Below are 18,976 nucleotides of genomic sequence, written 5' to 3'. Positions count from 1 at the left end.
AATGCAGTTCCAGCTGGCTAGGCATTAGGGAGTGTGGCCTAATATGCAACTGAGTTCCTGCTGGCTGTTTTCAACAAAGAAGCCCTCTGTGAAACAATGGCGATGTCAGAGGGTGTGCCTAATTGCAAATGAGTTCCTGCTGAGGTTTTTTCAGCACACACAAAAAAGCCCTGTCTATAAGAACATGATAATACAGGTCTGACCTTCATTATTTCTGATAACAGGAATCTCCCCCTTGACTCCAACCCAATCTAGATGAGTTCCAGACTATGGAATAACAACTTCCTTTACAAAGTCATTAAGTACTGTATTTAGGGCTTGAAGTCTTAAGACTCATGTAAGTATTAAGACTACTCGGAGACAATTATTTGAGCAAAGGTTAGTTTCCCCTCCCCCACTCCCGACCAACCACTTTTCAAAACTACAAGACCAGGAAGCATTCGGTATTACCCAAGTTCCCTACATCAGAACCCAATGCTTCCAACTGCTAACCAATATTATGGTAGAATCAGGGTTTGCAGTATCATGCCATTTATTTGCAACAAAACTCTGAATTTTTTAAAGGAAGGGAAAATAGCCTCAGGTGGCTGCAGTTGTGCACAGAGGAGTGGCAGAAGGAAGTATTTTCCTGGTGGTGTTTTTTCAGTCTAAAACCTCCCCTCCAGCTGCTCCCCCCTGCCCCGCAGCATTCCAGATGTACACTTGCTTAAAATGCACCTGAGATTCTTCAAGGGATGATTTGGGGGCACAGAAACTACCAGAGGGAAAGGAATAAACATCAACCTTTCCCCTCCTGTCACTCCTCTGCTCAACACCGCAGCTTCCAGAGGCTGTTTTTCATTACTTAACTCCTGCCAAGTATTGAGGATGTCACACTCATTCGCTGGTAACATGCACTTTTAACCTTCCATTTTAAATGACAGCACCTAGTGCAGAAAAGCTGCAATTTCGATGCCACAAAACACATTTACTTGTTTTTTTTTAAATGAAGATGAACTATCACAAAGGAGCACAGATCAATCAGTTCAATGGTATGCATTTGGATGTAGCATGCAACTGCTGTCCTCAAGTACAGCCAATACAGTATGCACATTCCCGGTAAAGGAATACAGTATGCACATTCCCTGTGCAAGCACCTGTCATTTCTGACTCTGGGGTAATGTCGCATCACAATGTTTTCTTGGCAGACTTTTTTTATGGGATGGTTTGCCATTGCCTTCCCCAGTCATCTACACTTTCCCCCCAGCAAGCTGGGGACTCATTTTACCATCTCAGAAGGATGGAAGGCTGAGTCAACCTTGAGCCAGCTACCTGAACCCAGTTTCTGCCAGGATTGAACTCAGGTTGTGAGCCATGACACCAATCTTGAAAGCAAGCTTACCTCAGGGCACTGTACCCTTGACACACACTGACACAGCACAACACACTCTCCTGGTTTGCCTGGTTCTCCCCTAGGTATTTGCAGACTATATTTCCACCCAGACTGAAGCCCACGACAACCAACTGGGTCTGGGGATAAGTTTTCCTGATGTAGTTTACCATGGCTTCAAATTCCCATGTGCAACCTATGGAACAAGGAAAAGGAGCAAGCAACCTTTACATCAATGATTCATCTGAAGTACTCCATTTAGAGAGACAGATTTTATATATGTATAAAATTCTATCATTCTGCAGAGTGTGCAAAACCATAAAGTTCAAGAGAGCATTTTTAAGGAGAGACTAGAACTGTAAAAAAAACTGAAGAGTCCAGGAAGGTACCTTTATAATGGAACAGGATTGCAGTTCACTGCAATGATTACCGCAGGTATCATCTGCTTTTTCCTGCAGTCTATTTAACTTGTAATCCACTTTATGTGTTTATCTTATACCCACTTTATAAAGTTTGTTATTTGCACTGTTCTTTAATTCTGTAATCCTAGTCCAATTGTATTGTTCACTGGTTGTTTTATGTAACATGACTGCAGTGTTTATGTCCTGTAATTCACCTTGAGTCTCAGATAGGTAGGAGGACTATAAATGCAGTAAATAAAATAAATAAATGAGCTTCCAGCAGGCTACACATTTGGGCTCTAACTGCAGTTGCCAATCCTCCATTAACTCCCACTTCCTTCACCTTAACACTTTATTTAGGGCTGCATATCCAAGTTGCATCATCTCTTTTAATTTCTATCCTTCATCCTCCTGTTCACGTGAAATGGAGCAACAAGAAGCCATGCCACCCATTGTCATCTGTTTTTCCTCCACCTGCCTTTTCCACTCTGCATCAAAACTTAGGCAGTGATTGCAATCATTCCCTCATTAAAATGGTCCCTCCCTTAGGACAAAACGGACAAGGTGACTCTGGTCAGGTGAGGGGCCTAGCCAGGATCCCTGGAAGGGGAGCAACTCTCCATACAATGTGCTCCTCAGCAAGGATAGTGCAGAAGAAGACGACGACATTGGATTTATACCCCGCCCTCCACTCAAGAGTCTCAGAGCGGCTCACAATCTCCTGGATCTCCCTCCCCCACAACAGACCCCCTGTGAGGTGGGTGGGGCTGGAGAGGGCTCTCACAGCAGCTGCCCTTTCAAGGACAACTTCTGCCAGAGCTATGGCTGACCCAAGGCCTTGCTAGCAGGTGCAAGTGGAGGAGTGGGGAATCAAACCTGGTTCTCCCAGATAAGAGTCCGCACACTTAACCACTGCCCCAAACTGGCTCTCTCAGCCTCAGCCTCCCCTGGGAAATGCCCATAAAGAGACACATCTCATGACTCAAATGTTCAGGGCTTCAGGAGGAGAGCAGCTGCACAGTTATATTCTGGAATAGAGGCACAGAATGTTTTTCAAGCCTTGTTTACGAACAAGGATGAGCCACAAAGAAAGCAACTCCCACATGAAGGAGGGGGCAGTGCGGAGCTGAACAGGAATGTTTTGGGTTTCTCAACACCACTCTAGAATTATCTCCCAAGGGCTGCAAAAGGACTGTTTATTAAAGAGCAGCTACACAGAAGGTCCCACTCAGGAATTTGATAGATATCACAACAACCAACAAAGTAGCAAGCGTCAATAGGCACCAGCTGAAATGCTTTTTAAGAGACCTCTCTGCTTGGAGCTCAGCTGCTCTCCAAAAGGGCCCTAGCCATCCTGTGATAAACTATGCATTACTCACCATTAGAGCAATATAACCCCGGTAATAAGACAGCAGGGTAAAGATTCAAATGCTACAGCACTGCCAGCATTATGTTTGCTAACCACTTTTTTGCATCCCCCTACTCAGGAGTGGGGAGCAGATTGGATTTATAGCCCACCCTTTGTTACCCAAAGGAGTCTCAGAGAGGCTTACAATCTCATTTCCCTTCCCCTCCCCATAAGACACCCTGCAAGGCAGGTGCGACTGAACAGCTCAGAGAGTGACGACTGACCCAAAGTCACTCCAGCAGTGCATGTGGAGAAGCGGGGAATAAAACCCAGTTCTCCCAGATAAGAGTCCACGCACTTAACCACTTCACCAAACTGGCTCTCACCAAAGCCAGTTTGGGGTAGTGGTGAAGTGTGCAGACTCTTATCTGGGAGAACCAGGTTTGATTCTCCATTCCTCCACTTGCACCTGCTGGAATGGCCTTGGGTCAGCCATAGCTCTGGCAGAGGTTGTCCTTGAAAGGGCAGCTGCTGTGAGAGCCCTCTCAGTCCCACCCACCTCACAGGGTGTCTGTTGTGGGGGGAGAAGATATGGGAGATTGTAAGCCGCTCTGAGTCTCTGATTCAGAGAGAAGGGCAGGGTATAAATCTGCAGTCGTCTTCTTCTTCAAAAGGCTCTCATGCATCCCTCTGCTTCTTTGCAGCCTACCTCGCTCCCTTACGTATGTCAGAATATTGGGACATGACAGCTTTATAATCTGCACAGCATAGAGAAAGTGATAGCATGTTCTTAATACAAGGCAGTGCTCTTATCACTTCTGCTTTCCACAGTCCAGCAATGCCTCCCCTATTTTTCATTTAAAAAAAAAAAAAAGAAAGAAAAAAGAAGGAACTTTTGAGAATTAACTTTTTGGAGGCAAAAACTTGTATTGAACTACCACAAGCAAAGTCTTCTACAAATGTTAATTCTATTTCTGAAATATTTCCCCCATCAAATAATTTACTTGGTGATTAACAGCACAATCCAGGGGGGGGGGGAGAGTCTTTTGGGAGCAGATGAGCTGCTATGTGGGCACAGGAAGGGTTTGCACTGATGTACGACCGGCGCCACCACAGTGGAGGAGAGTTACGTGGGTGGGGGGCCGCCCGAGCGCTGCTCTGCCCGAGGACAACGGTGCCTGAGGGCTGCCCTCGAGCGTGGGCGGAAGTGAGGCGGAGCCCTGGGTAACTTTCACTGTGCACCCCCACTATCCTCCCCCTCCCTTCGCTCTTGGCTGCTTGGCATGCAAGCATCCCTGGCACTTGAACCAGGCAGTTGGTTCCAGCAGAGAGCAGTTGCTGAGCCCGCTTCCCTGTGCTGCTGCCTGCCCCCTTCCCTTGGTCTGCTCTCTGCAGCATTCCCAACCCCTGGAAGGGCAGGTGTCAGACGATGGAGGTTCAAAGTAAACGGACTTCCATTTGTTGCAAACGTTAAGACGTTTATTTGATATCTCAAGGTTCTGAACAAAGGAGCATTGGAACTGATAGCGGTTGGCGGGAAAAGCAAGTATTTAAGTAGTGTACATCAAAGAGTTTCTAAACAATACTACAGTCTCACACTTCTAGAATACAAGTAACACCTTCCCTTCCCCTTATCTCTTTGGTTCCTCTTCTCACGGAGGAGCCCTGCTGGCTCTCCTTGAGGCATGCTGTCTTCAAAGGACTGTTGCTTTTCTTAGTACTATGAAAAGGAATTCACAGCAGGGGTTAAGTAACATCTCTGCTGCTGCTTTGATATGCAAGGCCTCTGCTTCATGGTTAGTAGTAAATGCTCAAAATGGGGTTAGTCATGTCAAGCTACACATTGCATTTCAGTAATACAGTATCAATATGCTCCAGTGTCTGACATACTGCCCCCCCCCCAAGCTCTTGCTCGGGGTTTTTCTGGGTGCAGTAGGTAAAACTTCTTCAGAAGAGAGGGGGCCTGCAGGTCGGTTGACTTGACCCATTCATCACAACTAGTAGGGAAATATTTCCAACGGACCAGGTAGTACAACATCCCTCTTTGGATTTTTGAGTCCAGCACCTCCTGCACCTCATGGTGACTCTGACCCTTCACTTGAATAGGTGTGGGCTCTGGAGGGCGGGGGTGCCATAACGTAATTCCAGGATCTTTGCGAAGAAGACTGCAATGAAATACAGGGTGAATTTTACTAAACATTTTAGGAAGGTCCAATTCTACTGTCACCTGATTTATTACTCGTTTTATTTTAAACGGGCCCAAGAACTTGTATGCCAGTTTTTTGCAAGTCTGTGGTAACGGTAGGTTCTTGGTTGACAGGAACACACTCTCCCCCACTTTGCAGTCCCACTCCGGAGAGTGTTTCTTGTCAAACACTTCTTGTTTCTTATAGTCCTATTTAGCCATCTCCAAGTTCTGCTGAATGACCGCCCAGCCTTTCCTCACTCCTTCCCACCATTGCTGACAAGAGCTAGGTGGCGCTGTTCCCTTGGGACTGGGCAGCAAGGGGAATGGCTTGCCTTCACAGCCATTCACTATTTGAAATGGTGAAGCTTTGGTGGAGCTGTGCAGGCTGTTGTTGTACCCGTACTCTGCAAACGGGAGCAGCTCCACCCAGTTGGATTGCTGGTAGTTTATATAGCACCTTAAATACTGTTCGAGAAGACTGTTTACACATTCCGTCTGTCCGTCCGTCTGGGGGTGGTAGGCGGAACTCAGTCCCTGCTCTATCCCCGCCATTTTACAAAACTCCCGCCAGAAGTTGGCAATGAACTGCGGCCCGCAGTCGCTAATGACCTTGTCAGGGAATGAGTGTTGCCTAACCACGTGATGGAAAAATAAATAAGACAGTTTTTTAGCCGTTGGTAGTTGTTTGCAAGGAATGAAATGTGCCTGTTTGGAGAAGGTATCTACCACCACCAGCACTACCGTTTTCCCCTGGGAGGCGGGGAGTTCCACTATAAAGTCTATTGAGGCCACTGACCATGGTCTGCTGGCAGTGGGGGTGGATTGCAATAACCTCGGGGGCTTCCCCCCTCGCCGTTTGGCCATGACGCAGATGGGGCATGATCCCACAAACTCAGAAATGTCCTTTTTCATTTGCGGCCACCAGAACTGGCGATTTACCAGATGTAGCGTTTTTACATAGCCAAAGTAGCCAGCCAGCTTGCTGCAGTGGCAGTGCTGCAGAACTTCTGCCCGAAGGGTCTTTGGCACATAAAGCTTCCCCTCATAGTACCAAAAACCCCCTTCCCCTTTTAGTATTCCGTCCGGCCTCCCCTCTCCCTCCTTCTCTGTTTCCTCGATGAGTTGGTTGCCCCCCCATGGTTCTGGCTGCCCAGTTTTCTTCCCGGACTGGGTGGTTACCCCCCCAGCCACTGCGGAGGGAGGAATGATTGAGTCTATGACCTCCTCCCTTTGACTCTCATGCTGGGAAGGAGTGAGAGAGCATCTCCTAAGAAATTCTTGGAACCGGGGATGTGCCGGAGCACAAAGTCGAATTTTGCAAAAAATCCCGCCCACCGGATCTGTTTAGCTGTTAATTTCCTCCGGCCGGTTAGGGCTTCCAGATTTTTGTGGTCCGTCCAGATTTCGAACGGCACCCTGGCCCCTTCTAACCAGGACCTCCAAGTCTTTAGTGCATACGTTACAGCGAACGCCTCTTTGTCCCAGACTGGCCAGTTGCGCTGTTCGTGCGAACACTTGCGTGAAATGTACGCGCAGGGTCTCAACCTCCCCTCCTCAACTTTCTGCATTAATATGGCTCCTACGGCCACGTCGGAGGCGTCACATTGGACCATGAAGGGTTTCAGTTTGTTCAGGCTCTCCCAGTTGGCCCCTCGGTTGATCTGGCTGTGGCGCCGGCCGGTCCGGTGGTGGCTCAGCTGGCTCTCCCGGCGGGCCCGCGGGCTGGTCCGGCGGCAGTCTCTCCGGTTGCGGTGCCGGCTCGCCCGGCGGGGCCCGTATCTGCTCTCCCATCTGATACAGTTGCCTCTGCACCTCGTATACGATGTGCACAGCGTTTGCCTGGATCTCGTTTCGGATTTCTCATATCCAAATCTGCACAGGGCTGTTGTGTGCTGGGCACTTGGGGGAGGGGCCGCTGAAGTGGATGCAGGCCCAGTGGCTCGCACTCTGAGGCCCCCAGGGGAGGTGTTCCTTGCACATAGCAGGGGGTGGCAGCAGGGCAACACCGGTGTGTGTGTGTGGCTCCAGGGGGTGTCTTTTGAACACATTCCAGCCGCTGTCTAGGAAAGCGAACTCTTGCACTTGGTACTTCCTGCATGTCCGCGCATGTCTCTGCCTGCCTGCCTGCCATTGGCAAAGTCTCTGACAGCGGGAGGGAGTGAGGGGATTGACAGCCTCTCAAGCACGGGCTTTCCACCCCTTCGCCCGGTGACGTGCAATGGGCTGGCCAATCCTGTGGTCCCGCGCAAGCCTGTGCCTCCCCCACCCGCACCTTGGCAGCGGGCCAATGGCATGCACCTGGGCGGAATCACCATGGCGACGGGTTCTCTCTCGCTTGTTGGGCGGCGTAACTTCTCCCCTTTGGAAGCCGACTGTGGCCGCTGACGCTAGGTCTGCACTGAAGCGCAGCTACACAGCGGTTCTCTGGATTGGGCTGCCCGAGGACTAATTTCTACCACAATGAACAAAGCTTCAGAGGATTTTTACTGGTTCCTGTGCAAATCTGATTTTGGGGGACTTTGCCCAGCTTCAGTAAATAAATGCAACACAAAAAGGAGAAACTGGAAAGCCAAACATTCTTACCATAAGTGAACATACGTGGGGAAGTCAGCTCAATGTTTGTCAGGGCACCAAGGTGGTTTAGCACCGCACATCGATAGCCATTCTTCTGGGCATAGTCAACAAAAGTTCGGATGTACTGCTTCTCACTGTGATTGGCTATTCCAGGACAGATTACCATTGTGATATCTTATAAAAGTTTAAAAAGGGGAGGTGATGTTAGAACAAAGCAAAAACACCAACAATTATGTAAAGTTCATATAATCAAGGGAAAGGTACCCTAAGGAATATCCTAAGGAATTTCATACAGTAGGTTTGAAAGAACTGGGATAACCAAGTTGAGAGAGTTTAGTTTACTATGATCCAAGATCAGACATCAAACTCATCAAATGACACAGACATTACTTGGTGTCAGAATATACTGAATATAAAAACATATTTGCAAAAAAAAATTGTTCTGGTCATGCTAGACATGACAAAAGATATATACATGCATTTGCTAAAATAAAATTTGTTAAAAGAACAACAAAAAATCCCAAAAATCTGTTAAAACAAGAGCATATTCTTCTGCCTCAGTGACTCACAGTCACTGCTGGAACAAAGTAGGCTCTTGATCAGAATTTGATAGTTAACAAAGCCAACTTCCCCATGCAAGACAAGGGGCTACCATACAAGTATCTATTTTCCCCCCAAAATGGTGCTTATTAACTAGGGAACACCATTCCAACTGACTCCCTGTCAGAAGTTAAGAGGACTGATTAAAATTCTTAGAAGATTCTTAGAAGATATTTAAAGATATTGTTGATAAATAATGCAGTAATACAAAAAAAAAGGCATTTCTAGTGAAGAAATACTTTGAAAAACTTTTCATAATAAAAAGTTTGAGTTAAATTAGAGGTAGTTTTATTGATAGATGAAGCACCAACTGGCCTCTGAGGAAGACTAAAAAGAATAATTCAGCAAAAAAGATAAAGGGTTCAGTTTTGAAATGTCAGACAAAAAAGCAAGGGACCCATCCATCTGCTAAATGACACTCTGAAGTGCTCAGCTTCTGTTTTCTGAAGTTCAAATCAGAGTTACCAAGAGGCTGGAAAGCAGCCATTGAGGACAGATGTAATATCAAATGTATTTTAAAATCCGAAAGCTGTCTTTAATGTTCCATAGTTCATCAATCTGTCACCTGCATTGTGGGAGAAGACAGCCAGCGAACTGGAATTAACCCTCCTGTTCTGGCAAATGGTCCAATCTGAGGATGGAATATGCCCCAAGTATGTACTGGCAGCTTCCTACTTCCTGTATTCTCACAGCCAATCTACACATTATGTTTAATTCATGGAAGACTCACAGTCAGGTAGCCAGCACCAATGCCTACATGCCCTCATTTTCACAGAGCAGCAGGGCTTGATTCTTAGTGCAGGAGGCTTCTTCACCATGCAATTTGCTTGACCTTGCCTCTCAATTCTGATACATATTAGCTCTCTTTTAGAAATGACAGCTCCATGTTTAATTGTAAGGAAAAATTCTACAGGCAAAACATCCTGCTAAGAGAATTTAATCCTCAGTATTATTTTCTTTATAGGTCACAGGAACTGCCCTTCTGCGCCCACTCCCTAACTATAAATCAAAGTCCATTTTATCAGCTAGCTATTTTTTTTTTAGTATTTAAAACATCTTAACAACAAAACCAATCCAAAACATACATACAAAACATACATTATATTGGGGGTGAAAACTATGGACATGATATTAAGTCCTATGCTCATTAGAACAAGCAAATAAAATACACTGTTTCAGGAAATATAGATTTAACCATCATGAAAAAAGGAACCTATATGTGGCGATTTCCCCACCTTTATGACATTTCACTCCCTCCAAATAAGAAATAAGAGGTATCCACTTGTTGAAAAAGTGAGATAACATAGCACTGAATCTGTAGGTTTAACCATTAAAGAGAACTCTATAACCATAACTATAACCAAGTTCATAAACAGCATCAGCATCAAACACTGACAGAAAAAGTGGAACATATTTAGCCCAGAATTCTGAAACACGGCCCTGCCTTGGTACTCCAAACTAGTGGCATAACTGCCTCCCAAGAATATCAAGTCACTGTCACAAAAAGTTATGGACTGATACAGCTGTTTGTCTAACCTCCAATGCAGCGTTCAGTCAGAGGTTCAAAGAGGTCAAAAGTTGCTGTTGCACCATCTGGCATTGTGAGGTACTTGCGAAGCCCATATGGATGTGGCGAACTCACTCTCCCCATCTTCCCATAAAGGGCAGTTTGGATGTGCCCGCTTTTCCCCCAGATCAGAGGTGGAATGTACCTAAAAAGAAAACAAATCCATTTGTTGGGAAAACATGAGATACACATCAGTATATATTTGAAACATGTTCCCAAGAAACTTCCCAGGGAGAGGACTGTTCATCAGCCAACTTGCACAATCTTTTCTAATGGAAAAGAAGCAGATAATGCTTTATGGCAACTATAAATGGGCCTGGAGTGGCACTCTTTCAAAGACATTTAACCATATCCAACATCAGATAAACTGGATCTGATATTGGGTATGACTGAGTGACATTTAAAAGCACTTGTCTAGCACTTAGGAAAGAAATTCCATTCAAGGGAAGAAAGAACATCCGTATCATGGTTATCAGGAAAGTTGTAAGGCATCACGCAAAAGAAAATGGCATATCATCTCTTAGTTACAGTTCCTAGTGAACAGAAAAGGAAAGCGGGGCAGGGAAGGGGTGAGGAGGGGAGAAGAGAGGGAAGGAAGTTGGCAGTTTTATTTAGGTAACCCTGGGAACAGCTGGCAGGAATCAGCTGGCCAGATGCACCACCTTGAACAAACAGGACGTGCCTTTTTCAAGCAAGCCAAGAAACCCAGTGCAGGATTCAAAGGAACACACCAATTCTTATCACCAATACAGAAGCTATCAGAATCATCCTAAGGGAAACTGTCCCAGAGATATAGCTTGGCATGCCTCACTGTTGCAACGCATCTTTCTAGTTGCACAGAGACAGAAAGAGACTATGGCACTGGCGAACTCATACAAACCTAGATACTCCTGCAGTGTGTGAGTATACACACATACACAGACAGGCACATTTTGAAAAAAACAAACAAATAAATGCTGTTCACCTGGACTGTTTAACTGGCTCCTATACACCAATTCTGGAGTTGGCATTTGGCCAGTAACAACATTATTCAGCCAGTTACAGGGAATGATGCTGCATTAGGGAAAGAGTATTCTAGAATGCTCTCAAATCCAGCCCATCCAAAATTATAAGAAGGTCCTTTGTCTGCACAGCAAGTGCAATGTGTGTCTGACCTGATTACCAAGGAACAGATATGTGTTGGGTGTGTCTGTCTATGATGCTTCCTCCTCAAATAATGAAAGGAAAGAACTGCTCTACAACCTTAGACAGATCAATTTCATAAACAGCTCAGCTGTATTGTTTTAATTTCCAGAATACACTTTCAGCAGTTAAGTATATTAGACTAATGTTCTGAAGACATTCATGATCAGCGTTTTTATTTATAGTTCCACAATATGTCCAACAGTAGTTCAGCAGCATTTCTAATATCAATACTAAAGACGTATAATCATATTGGTTGCATTTAAAGCGAAACATGGAAATCAGAATCACTAATGTTACCCTAACAGAGACTAGGCAGGCTTTTTTGTGTAACAGTGAGGAAAGACCTCCTCGTTTCCAGTTCTCAAACACCACACATCAGTATTTAGCTTGATTTCAGGTACCTAAAAATTAGAACCACAATGTTTTGAAGCTTTACAAAATATCACATAGAAGTTTGTGAAGATGCAGAACATGTTACAGAATTTTTAGAAAAACTTAAGAGGTGTTAACTAGTAGCCAAATGGTGGCCCAAACACCAGTTTCTAAATTAAGGTTACTGCTGATGTATTTCAGGTAGGATACTGTGCTACTACCTATCATGAAAAAGTAAAAGTTCTGCAAAATATCAAATTAAACAGAAAACAGAACATCAGATATTTAAAAACATTTTTGAAGTCCTTATTGCAAAGTCTTAATTGAGTAGATGTTAATTCTTTTTGAAAAGGAGCGAAACAAAGCTTCTCCCTCTGAGAAGGAGGACATCTTGACTGAGTGATTCCCACCATCTGATAAAGCGAGGCAGGAACTAATTTTCCATCTACTCATCTCTAGCCTTGTTGGAGTTATCCTCTCCAGTTTGTTTCCTGCCTCAGAAGGGAGAGCAGCATTGGAGAAAAATAAGAGATTGGATTTATGTCCCACCCTTCATTACTTGAAGGAGTCTCAGAACAGTTTACAATCTCCCTTCCCTTCCCCTCCCCACCACAGACAGTCAGTGAGATAGGTGGAGCTGAGAGAACTCTCTGAGAACTGCTCTTGAGCAGAAAAACTCTGAGAGTTATGACTAACCCAAGGTCACTCCAGCAGCTGCATGTGGAGGAGTGAGGAATCAAATCCAGTTCTCCCAGATAAGAGTTCACACACTTAATCAGTACACCAAACTGGTTTCTGCTTTGCCTTTACCTTTTAATCTCTTATTTCCTCTTTCTTTTACCTCTCTTTTACTTTAAACCTGATAGCTTATTCTCCTTCTCCCCTCTTCCACCTTTTAAAACCCCTCCCCCCCAATTTCTTGGTAGGGAGAGTGGGAAGCCACCCATCCACACAGAAACATGTGGCAAGCGCATAAAGAGACTAACTGCAGCAGCTGATTTTTGAAAATGGCATAAAGGAGCAAGAAAGACCATTTCCTTTTAGCCAGGGAGGCCACGTCCTCACTAACAATCCAAGACATGATGCCTACAACATTATGGTGGGAAGGCAGCTACTTCATTTCAAGGAAAAATAGACACATTCACAAGCAGACGTTTGGCTCATCAAAATAGTCTCCAAGGAATATCACAACTGAATTTTCCAACCTCCCACTAGCCACTCTCCAGTGTCCAAGCAACCAGAGAAAAAAGAACCTCCTAGGCTATTCAACACCTTTCCCCATACATGCCATCAAGTCAGTTCTATCCTCAGATCAGGGGTTTACTCTATATTCTTCACAGTCCCAAAATGTAATGGAGATTGGAGGGCCAATCTGAATCTGAAGTTCCTCAACAGGTTCGTCAAGGCAAGGCTCCATTTCAGGATGGAAACCCTTTCATCCACCACACAACTAGGGAAGTTTCTCAGTTTCATTGGTCATATTCCAATACTTCCAGTTCACAGGAAAGCCTTGGAGAAGATTATTTTCTTTTCAGAGCACTCCCATTCAGCTCGGAGCACTTGCCACAGTTCCGAGGGTTTGCCCCCAACTGTTAACTCTAATCATCTGTTTGAGACAACAAGGGATTGATATCTGCTCTCACTGGATGACCTGTGGGTAAGATCCAGTACCAGAGGGAAGGCACAACTCAATATTCAAATGAGCAATGACCATTCAAATGTCTTCAAGATCATGGAATTATTGTCAACCTCCAAAAGTTTCCTTTCTCCCACACAACACAGAGCATCCAGGTGTCATCACCGACACCTTCTCCAGCCATTTGTTCCTGCCCCAAGGCAAAGCACAGAAAATAAAGGAACTACCAGCAGCCATAATCAAAGCCAGGTCCACAACACTCTTGACCTTTACCAAACTGCTAGCACTCATGATTTCATTTATGGATGCAGTCTAGATCTGCCATAAGCAGTAACATTAGAGCTTGTATAGTTGAGACCTACAAAGTGTTTAAAATTCCTGTTCCTTTGGGCATTATAGTTCATTTCATCAGGAATGCTGCCACTTATGCAGCCCTTGTCAAACATGCATCTGTTGAAGAGATCTGCAAAGCAATGACCTGGTCTTCTCTATCTGCCTTTGTCAACCATTACAAGACCAATTCTCACAACCCAGCAGGTGCTGCCTTTGGTAGAAGAGTGCTGTAGAAGATGTTGAATGACAATAACTCCAACCCACGCAATAACTGAGGGCACTTTTCTTGAAGGTCCCAATCAAGATGTCTTCTGCCTCAGAGTGAGAATGGACCACTGGAAGGGTCCTTCTCCTTTGAGGAAAGGACATCTTGCCCCTCCCAGAGTCATCGTTAGCAAGACATCAACAGGATCCCCTTCTTGTCTCAGCCTCTTTCTCTCTCTTTTCTTTGTTGGTTATGTTTTTTTCTGCTGTTTTTTCTCCTTGACTAGGAGACTGGACTTCATGATAAACTGTTGCTGGAGTTGCTAAACTGGAGGGGGTGACTCCCATAAGGCTAGAGACAGGAAGATGGAAAATTAGTTTTCACTTCCCTTAATTGGATATTGGGAATCACCTAATCAAGACGTCCTCCTTTCCAGTGGTTCATTTTGTACTTGCTTGCATTTACAGAAGAAAAAGGCTAGACTCAGCACAAACCCATGGTCTGCAGTTAAACGGAAGGAAAATTCTGTGGGTTGTATCCTACAGCTCCATACTTCTCCATCAGAGGAAGTCTTGGTTGAGCAGAGTGGTAGGATACTGCTCAGTGTATATACCTATCACCCTCAGAAAGATGAGCCAAATATTTTACCTCAAAAACATATGTCTGTGATTCAACTCATTGTTTACTCTCAAAAGGAGAGGCTGAAGCCTTGCACAACTTGAATGTAGGAACTCTTTTTCCCCTGTTCTCACAAGAGTTGCATCAACCCCTACAATTCCCTTATGAAGCAAAGCATTTTGCACCATAGCAAGAAAACATCATGCAGCAACTTCCTGCCTCATCCCTTTCTTCACGCTGAAGTGATGTTTACACTGAAGCTTGCCTCCTTTGGACTAGATGACCCTTGTGTCCCTTCCAACTCTATGACTCTATTATTCTTTTCAAAAATGTATTGTGGTGGCAAAGTATATAGAAGTAGTGTAAAGCAGGGGTCCCCAACCCCTGGGCAATGGATCGGCCCCAGTCCGTGGCCGGTTAGCAACTGGGCCTTGAGTTGCATAATTATTTCATAATATATTACAATGTAATAGAAATAAAGTGCACAACTGTATCATCCTGAAACCATCGCGCCCCCCACCTCCTGCGGAAAAATTATCTTCCACTAAACTGGTCCCTGTTGCCAAAAAGGTTGGGGACCACTGGTGTAAAGTATAGAAGTAGTATAAAGCAATACTGAAAGATGCATGCAAGAATATCTGTCACAGCTAATGAACTATATTTTTTATTCACACAAATATTACTAGGGATTGGTTTCTTATAGTTAAAATACTTCTACTATATATATATAGAGTAGTGATAAGGGTTTCTCAAGAGTATTTTCAAACGGAGTCAGAAAAGTGATAACCCTTGTCCAGACTCCAGATCAAGGGTCATTTCTACTTCTCTGTTCCACAATGTTCACATTCACTCTCATGCAATCTACTTCTGCAGGCACTCTGAGCAGGTTGAATATACAGAAACTCAGCATTCCTCATAAATTCAGGCCCAATTAGGAAAAAATATCACAAGAAATTGCTGTGCTCAGTAGGTGACCCCAGTATTTTAAGGGAATATTTGTGCAACGCTTCTCCCATGGGGAATGTAAAGCCATTGTAGCCTCCTGCCACAAGATAAGGGGAGGGTAACTTTTTCATCTCTGATTGCAGACTTCCTTAAATAAAAGTGCTGCACTTGTACACACCTTTATGGAGTATATCACCATGTGTGCCAAATTCATTCTCTAGGTGGCCAACTCTCAAGATCATCTACAAAGGACTACACTACAGAGGGTCTGAGAATTCTATTGCAGGAGCCAAGGGAAATAGCACCAACAGGCAATCCTCTAAATTTCTAAGATTTTCACAAGTACTCCTTGGAGGGCTCTTTCATATGAGCTCATCCTACTCTAGGGTAGGTGGGGAGAGAGAGAATCCAGTAGCAAGTTATCTAAATACAGGAAACAAGATATCTATACCTGTGTTCATATCACCCTGAAAACTTAATCAAAAATGAGCAAATGAAAAAAAAATCTTAGACATGTCGCTTAATGTAGAGGTATGATGCTCAGCTTGCAGAATATCCATTAAAGTAGTTTACTCATGCTGAACACGAGAGTGTCATGCTGCACTATTGCAAGAGCATCAGAAATTCTCTCATGTGCTGTCTGCAGTTCCATTACAGAAGCAAACCGACAAACAATAAAAACAAGAGTTCACAAGAGTTTACTACTACAACAAGATGATTTGGGGCAAGCAGAATAAACACATTAAATGTAAATAATGGTCAGGGGAAACTTGAAGATAAATTTTGCCAATTACTTTCCACTTGTGCTACTACTACACACTCCCTTTTAGGAACCTGACTGCTACAAGCTAGTTTTACTAGAAGAGGAAATATAGTGTGTGCTATTCATACTATATTAAGAGGAAATCCCTTAAGCTCTAACAAGGTTCTTGAAATTCCATGAACAGTACACCAATTAAAATTCCATGCACTTAGATCAACTGTGAACAAGGATTTCATATAACTCTTCTCAGCCCCATCTCATGCGTATTTGCTCATAAGGAAGACTTATTTTGTTCAGCTGAGCTAACTTCCAAGAAAGGGTGTAAGACTTGGAAACTTAAATATGGTTTAAATGCTCTTACAACTAAGGAATACAAGTTTCGACTGATTAAACAGCTAATGCACTTTAAATATTGATGCTGAAGTGGAGCTAGCAACTGCTAGCTGTAAAATGATTCTATTCTTGCAGCTCAGTCATCAAAGAAGAAACTGTATTTTTTAGGTTTTATGCAACATCTACGGAAAAGGATAAGATTTTCCGTTTCTACTGTTTAACTGATACTGTTCAACTATGGAAATAAGTATTTTATAGACAACTTCTCTGCGAAGCAGAAGGGGCCACAAAGCTCCCAAATTTATAACGGGGGGAATAATACTATAATTCCAGTATATGTGTTTTTTGCATTGACAAGAATATGCTGTGAAATCTCCTAGACAAAAGACTTCTACTTTAATTAGTACAGAGCACAAAATCTGCAAACTTCATATTCTATTAGCATCAGAATGTGCAGATATGGATAAACAGAAAGGTAAACAGATTGCGCAGGTATGGATGAGGTATGAGGATAACCGATGTCTCCCCTTTTGTGTCATTTCCTTGTTCTAAGCATTGTTCTTTCAGACTAGCTTACTTACAGTAATGAAGTTGGGTTAAGAAAGAATGCTTAAAGGAACAGGACACAGGCAGTGAGGGAGAAAGGGTTGGCTATGCCATGCATTTTAAAAAAGAGAAAAAGACTTCCCACTCCCCCTGCTTTGCTTGCAAAAGCTGGAGACATACATATGGAATTGCCCTGTTACATCTACTTTGGCCTAGAGTTTAGTGTTATTGTAGGACAAAGTAAAAAATGTAGAGGCATAATTGCTATTTGTTCAGTTAAAAGAATGAGAACCCATCATATTAACTGTTTTCAGAAAGACTGAGAGCCTATGCAAATAAGCAATTAAGTCACCAGTTTATACAATGAAGAAACAAAGTACAGTAGTAACAAAAATAGCAACCAGCTCTGTAAATTGAAAATCCCTCCAGGATTGAAGCTCAAGGGACATGTGTTGTTTGAAAAGAGGGGAGGGAGGAAGGGGGGGGGAATACCACACAAACTGTGAAAATAAGAATCCTTCAATTAAATTAAAATGAGCTGCCTCAAGATTGACTTATCCTTCCATTTCACAGGAGGAAAACTGCTTTTTCTATACAGAAATGTGGCAACTATTTTGCTGTACAGCAAATCTAGATTCTTGGATAGGCACTCCATGGGGCTCTCAGATTACTGCCTTTTGCCATTGCTCTCAGACTGTATTCCAACCAACACGTTCTGAGGTGGGAGAAGAGGAGAAAAAACATCCAGCAGAAACAAAACCCTCTAGATGCTGCTGAAACTTCAGACAGTCCAATTATTATCTAACAACCCATTTCTGCTAAACAAATTAGCAGCTAATGACAAGAATAGAACAGGAGTAAATATTTAGGAAAACACTAGATAAAAATGTTCTATTAGACAGAGGCTCAGGGTAACTATGAAGCATGTAGAGTTTTAGGATGAAATAACTCTTAGAATGTTTTAATGGCATTTCAGTCTAAGGGTCCTGGAGATTTTAATGAAACATATTTAGCAAAACATTTCTAGGTAGTAGGTTGCAATCCTCTGACCTGTGTGACCTTTCATCTTTGAAGGTCCTCCTTCCCCCAGAAAAACACATTTTGGGGAGATCACAGGAAATTGGTGCAGGAATCATAGAATCATTGGAGTTGGAGGGGACCTCCAGGGTCATCTAGTCCAACCCCCTGCACAATGCAGGAAACTCTCAAAAACCTCCCCTAAAAATTTGCTCTCAAATGGCAAGGCAAGACCTGGTTCCACAGTAGAATATATGTAAAGGTAGTTCCCTGCGCAAGACCAGTCGTTTCCGACTCTGGGGTGACGTTGCTTTCACAATGTTTTCACAGCAGACTTTTTACGGGGTGGTTTGCCATTGCCTTCCCCAGTCATCTACACTTTCCCCCCCAGCAAGCTGGGTACTCATTTTACTGACCTTAAACTAATGGAAGGCTGAGTTAACCTGAGCCAGCTACCTGAAACCAGCTTCCGCCGGGATCAAACTCAGCTTTACCACTCTGCGCCATGGGGCACTTACAGTAGAATATAACCTACTGTAAATTGAGTGGTGCCAAAAACCTACTATTAAGCACCCCAACTAGAAAAAATAATTGTTACCAGTGTGAAATAGCATCACTTATATAAGTGATTTGGGTGCAGAACTCAGTCCCAGTGATTTTATACTCATGTTCAACCAAAACATTAATCAACAGCTCTTAAACTTGCAATAGTTAACATAACCAAGCATTAAACCTGTTTAATGTTCTACAGGCAGGATATTTTTAATACATTTTTGTCTCATTCCTACACAAACAGAAATTGCTTTAACAAGGAATAGAATCATTGGTAGTCATACAATAAGTCAAGTACTGACTGGTCAATTAAAGAAATGTCCTTTGAATCTCTTTCTCAAATACATGACAGCTACCTTCTTTCCATGTAAGGAAATGCATGTTTGTATTATAAAAGTGACTACATTTCTTTTAATGTAGGCTT

General features: G+C 43.6%; 1 protein-coding gene across 1 annotated transcript in view; it reads right to left on the bottom strand.

The window, feature by feature from the left end:
• ABHD2 (abhydrolase domain containing 2, acylglycerol lipase) overlaps positions 1 to 18,976 on the bottom strand; it is a 49,013-nt gene that overhangs the window by 13,564 nt on the left and 16,473 nt on the right. Inside the window, exons 4-6 of the mRNA XM_060260265.1 lie at positions 10,017 to 10,192; positions 7,890 to 8,054; positions 1,382 to 1,565 (exon numbers count right to left, since the gene is read on the bottom strand). Coding sequence (XP_060116248.1) covers positions 1,382 to 1,565; positions 7,890 to 8,054; positions 10,017 to 10,192 — 525 coding nt within the window. The remainder of the gene's footprint in view (positions 1 to 1,381; positions 1,566 to 7,889; positions 8,055 to 10,016; positions 10,193 to 18,976) is intronic.

Source organism: Heteronotia binoei, chromosome 19 (assembly GCF_032191835.1).
Source record: "Heteronotia binoei isolate CCM8104 ecotype False Entrance Well chromosome 19, APGP_CSIRO_Hbin_v1, whole genome shotgun sequence".
Taxonomy (NCBI): domain Eukaryota; kingdom Metazoa; phylum Chordata; class Lepidosauria; order Squamata; family Gekkonidae; genus Heteronotia; species Heteronotia binoei.
The sequence above is the reverse complement of the archived record's forward strand: the minus strand, read 5'-3'. Positions and strand labels throughout refer to the sequence as shown.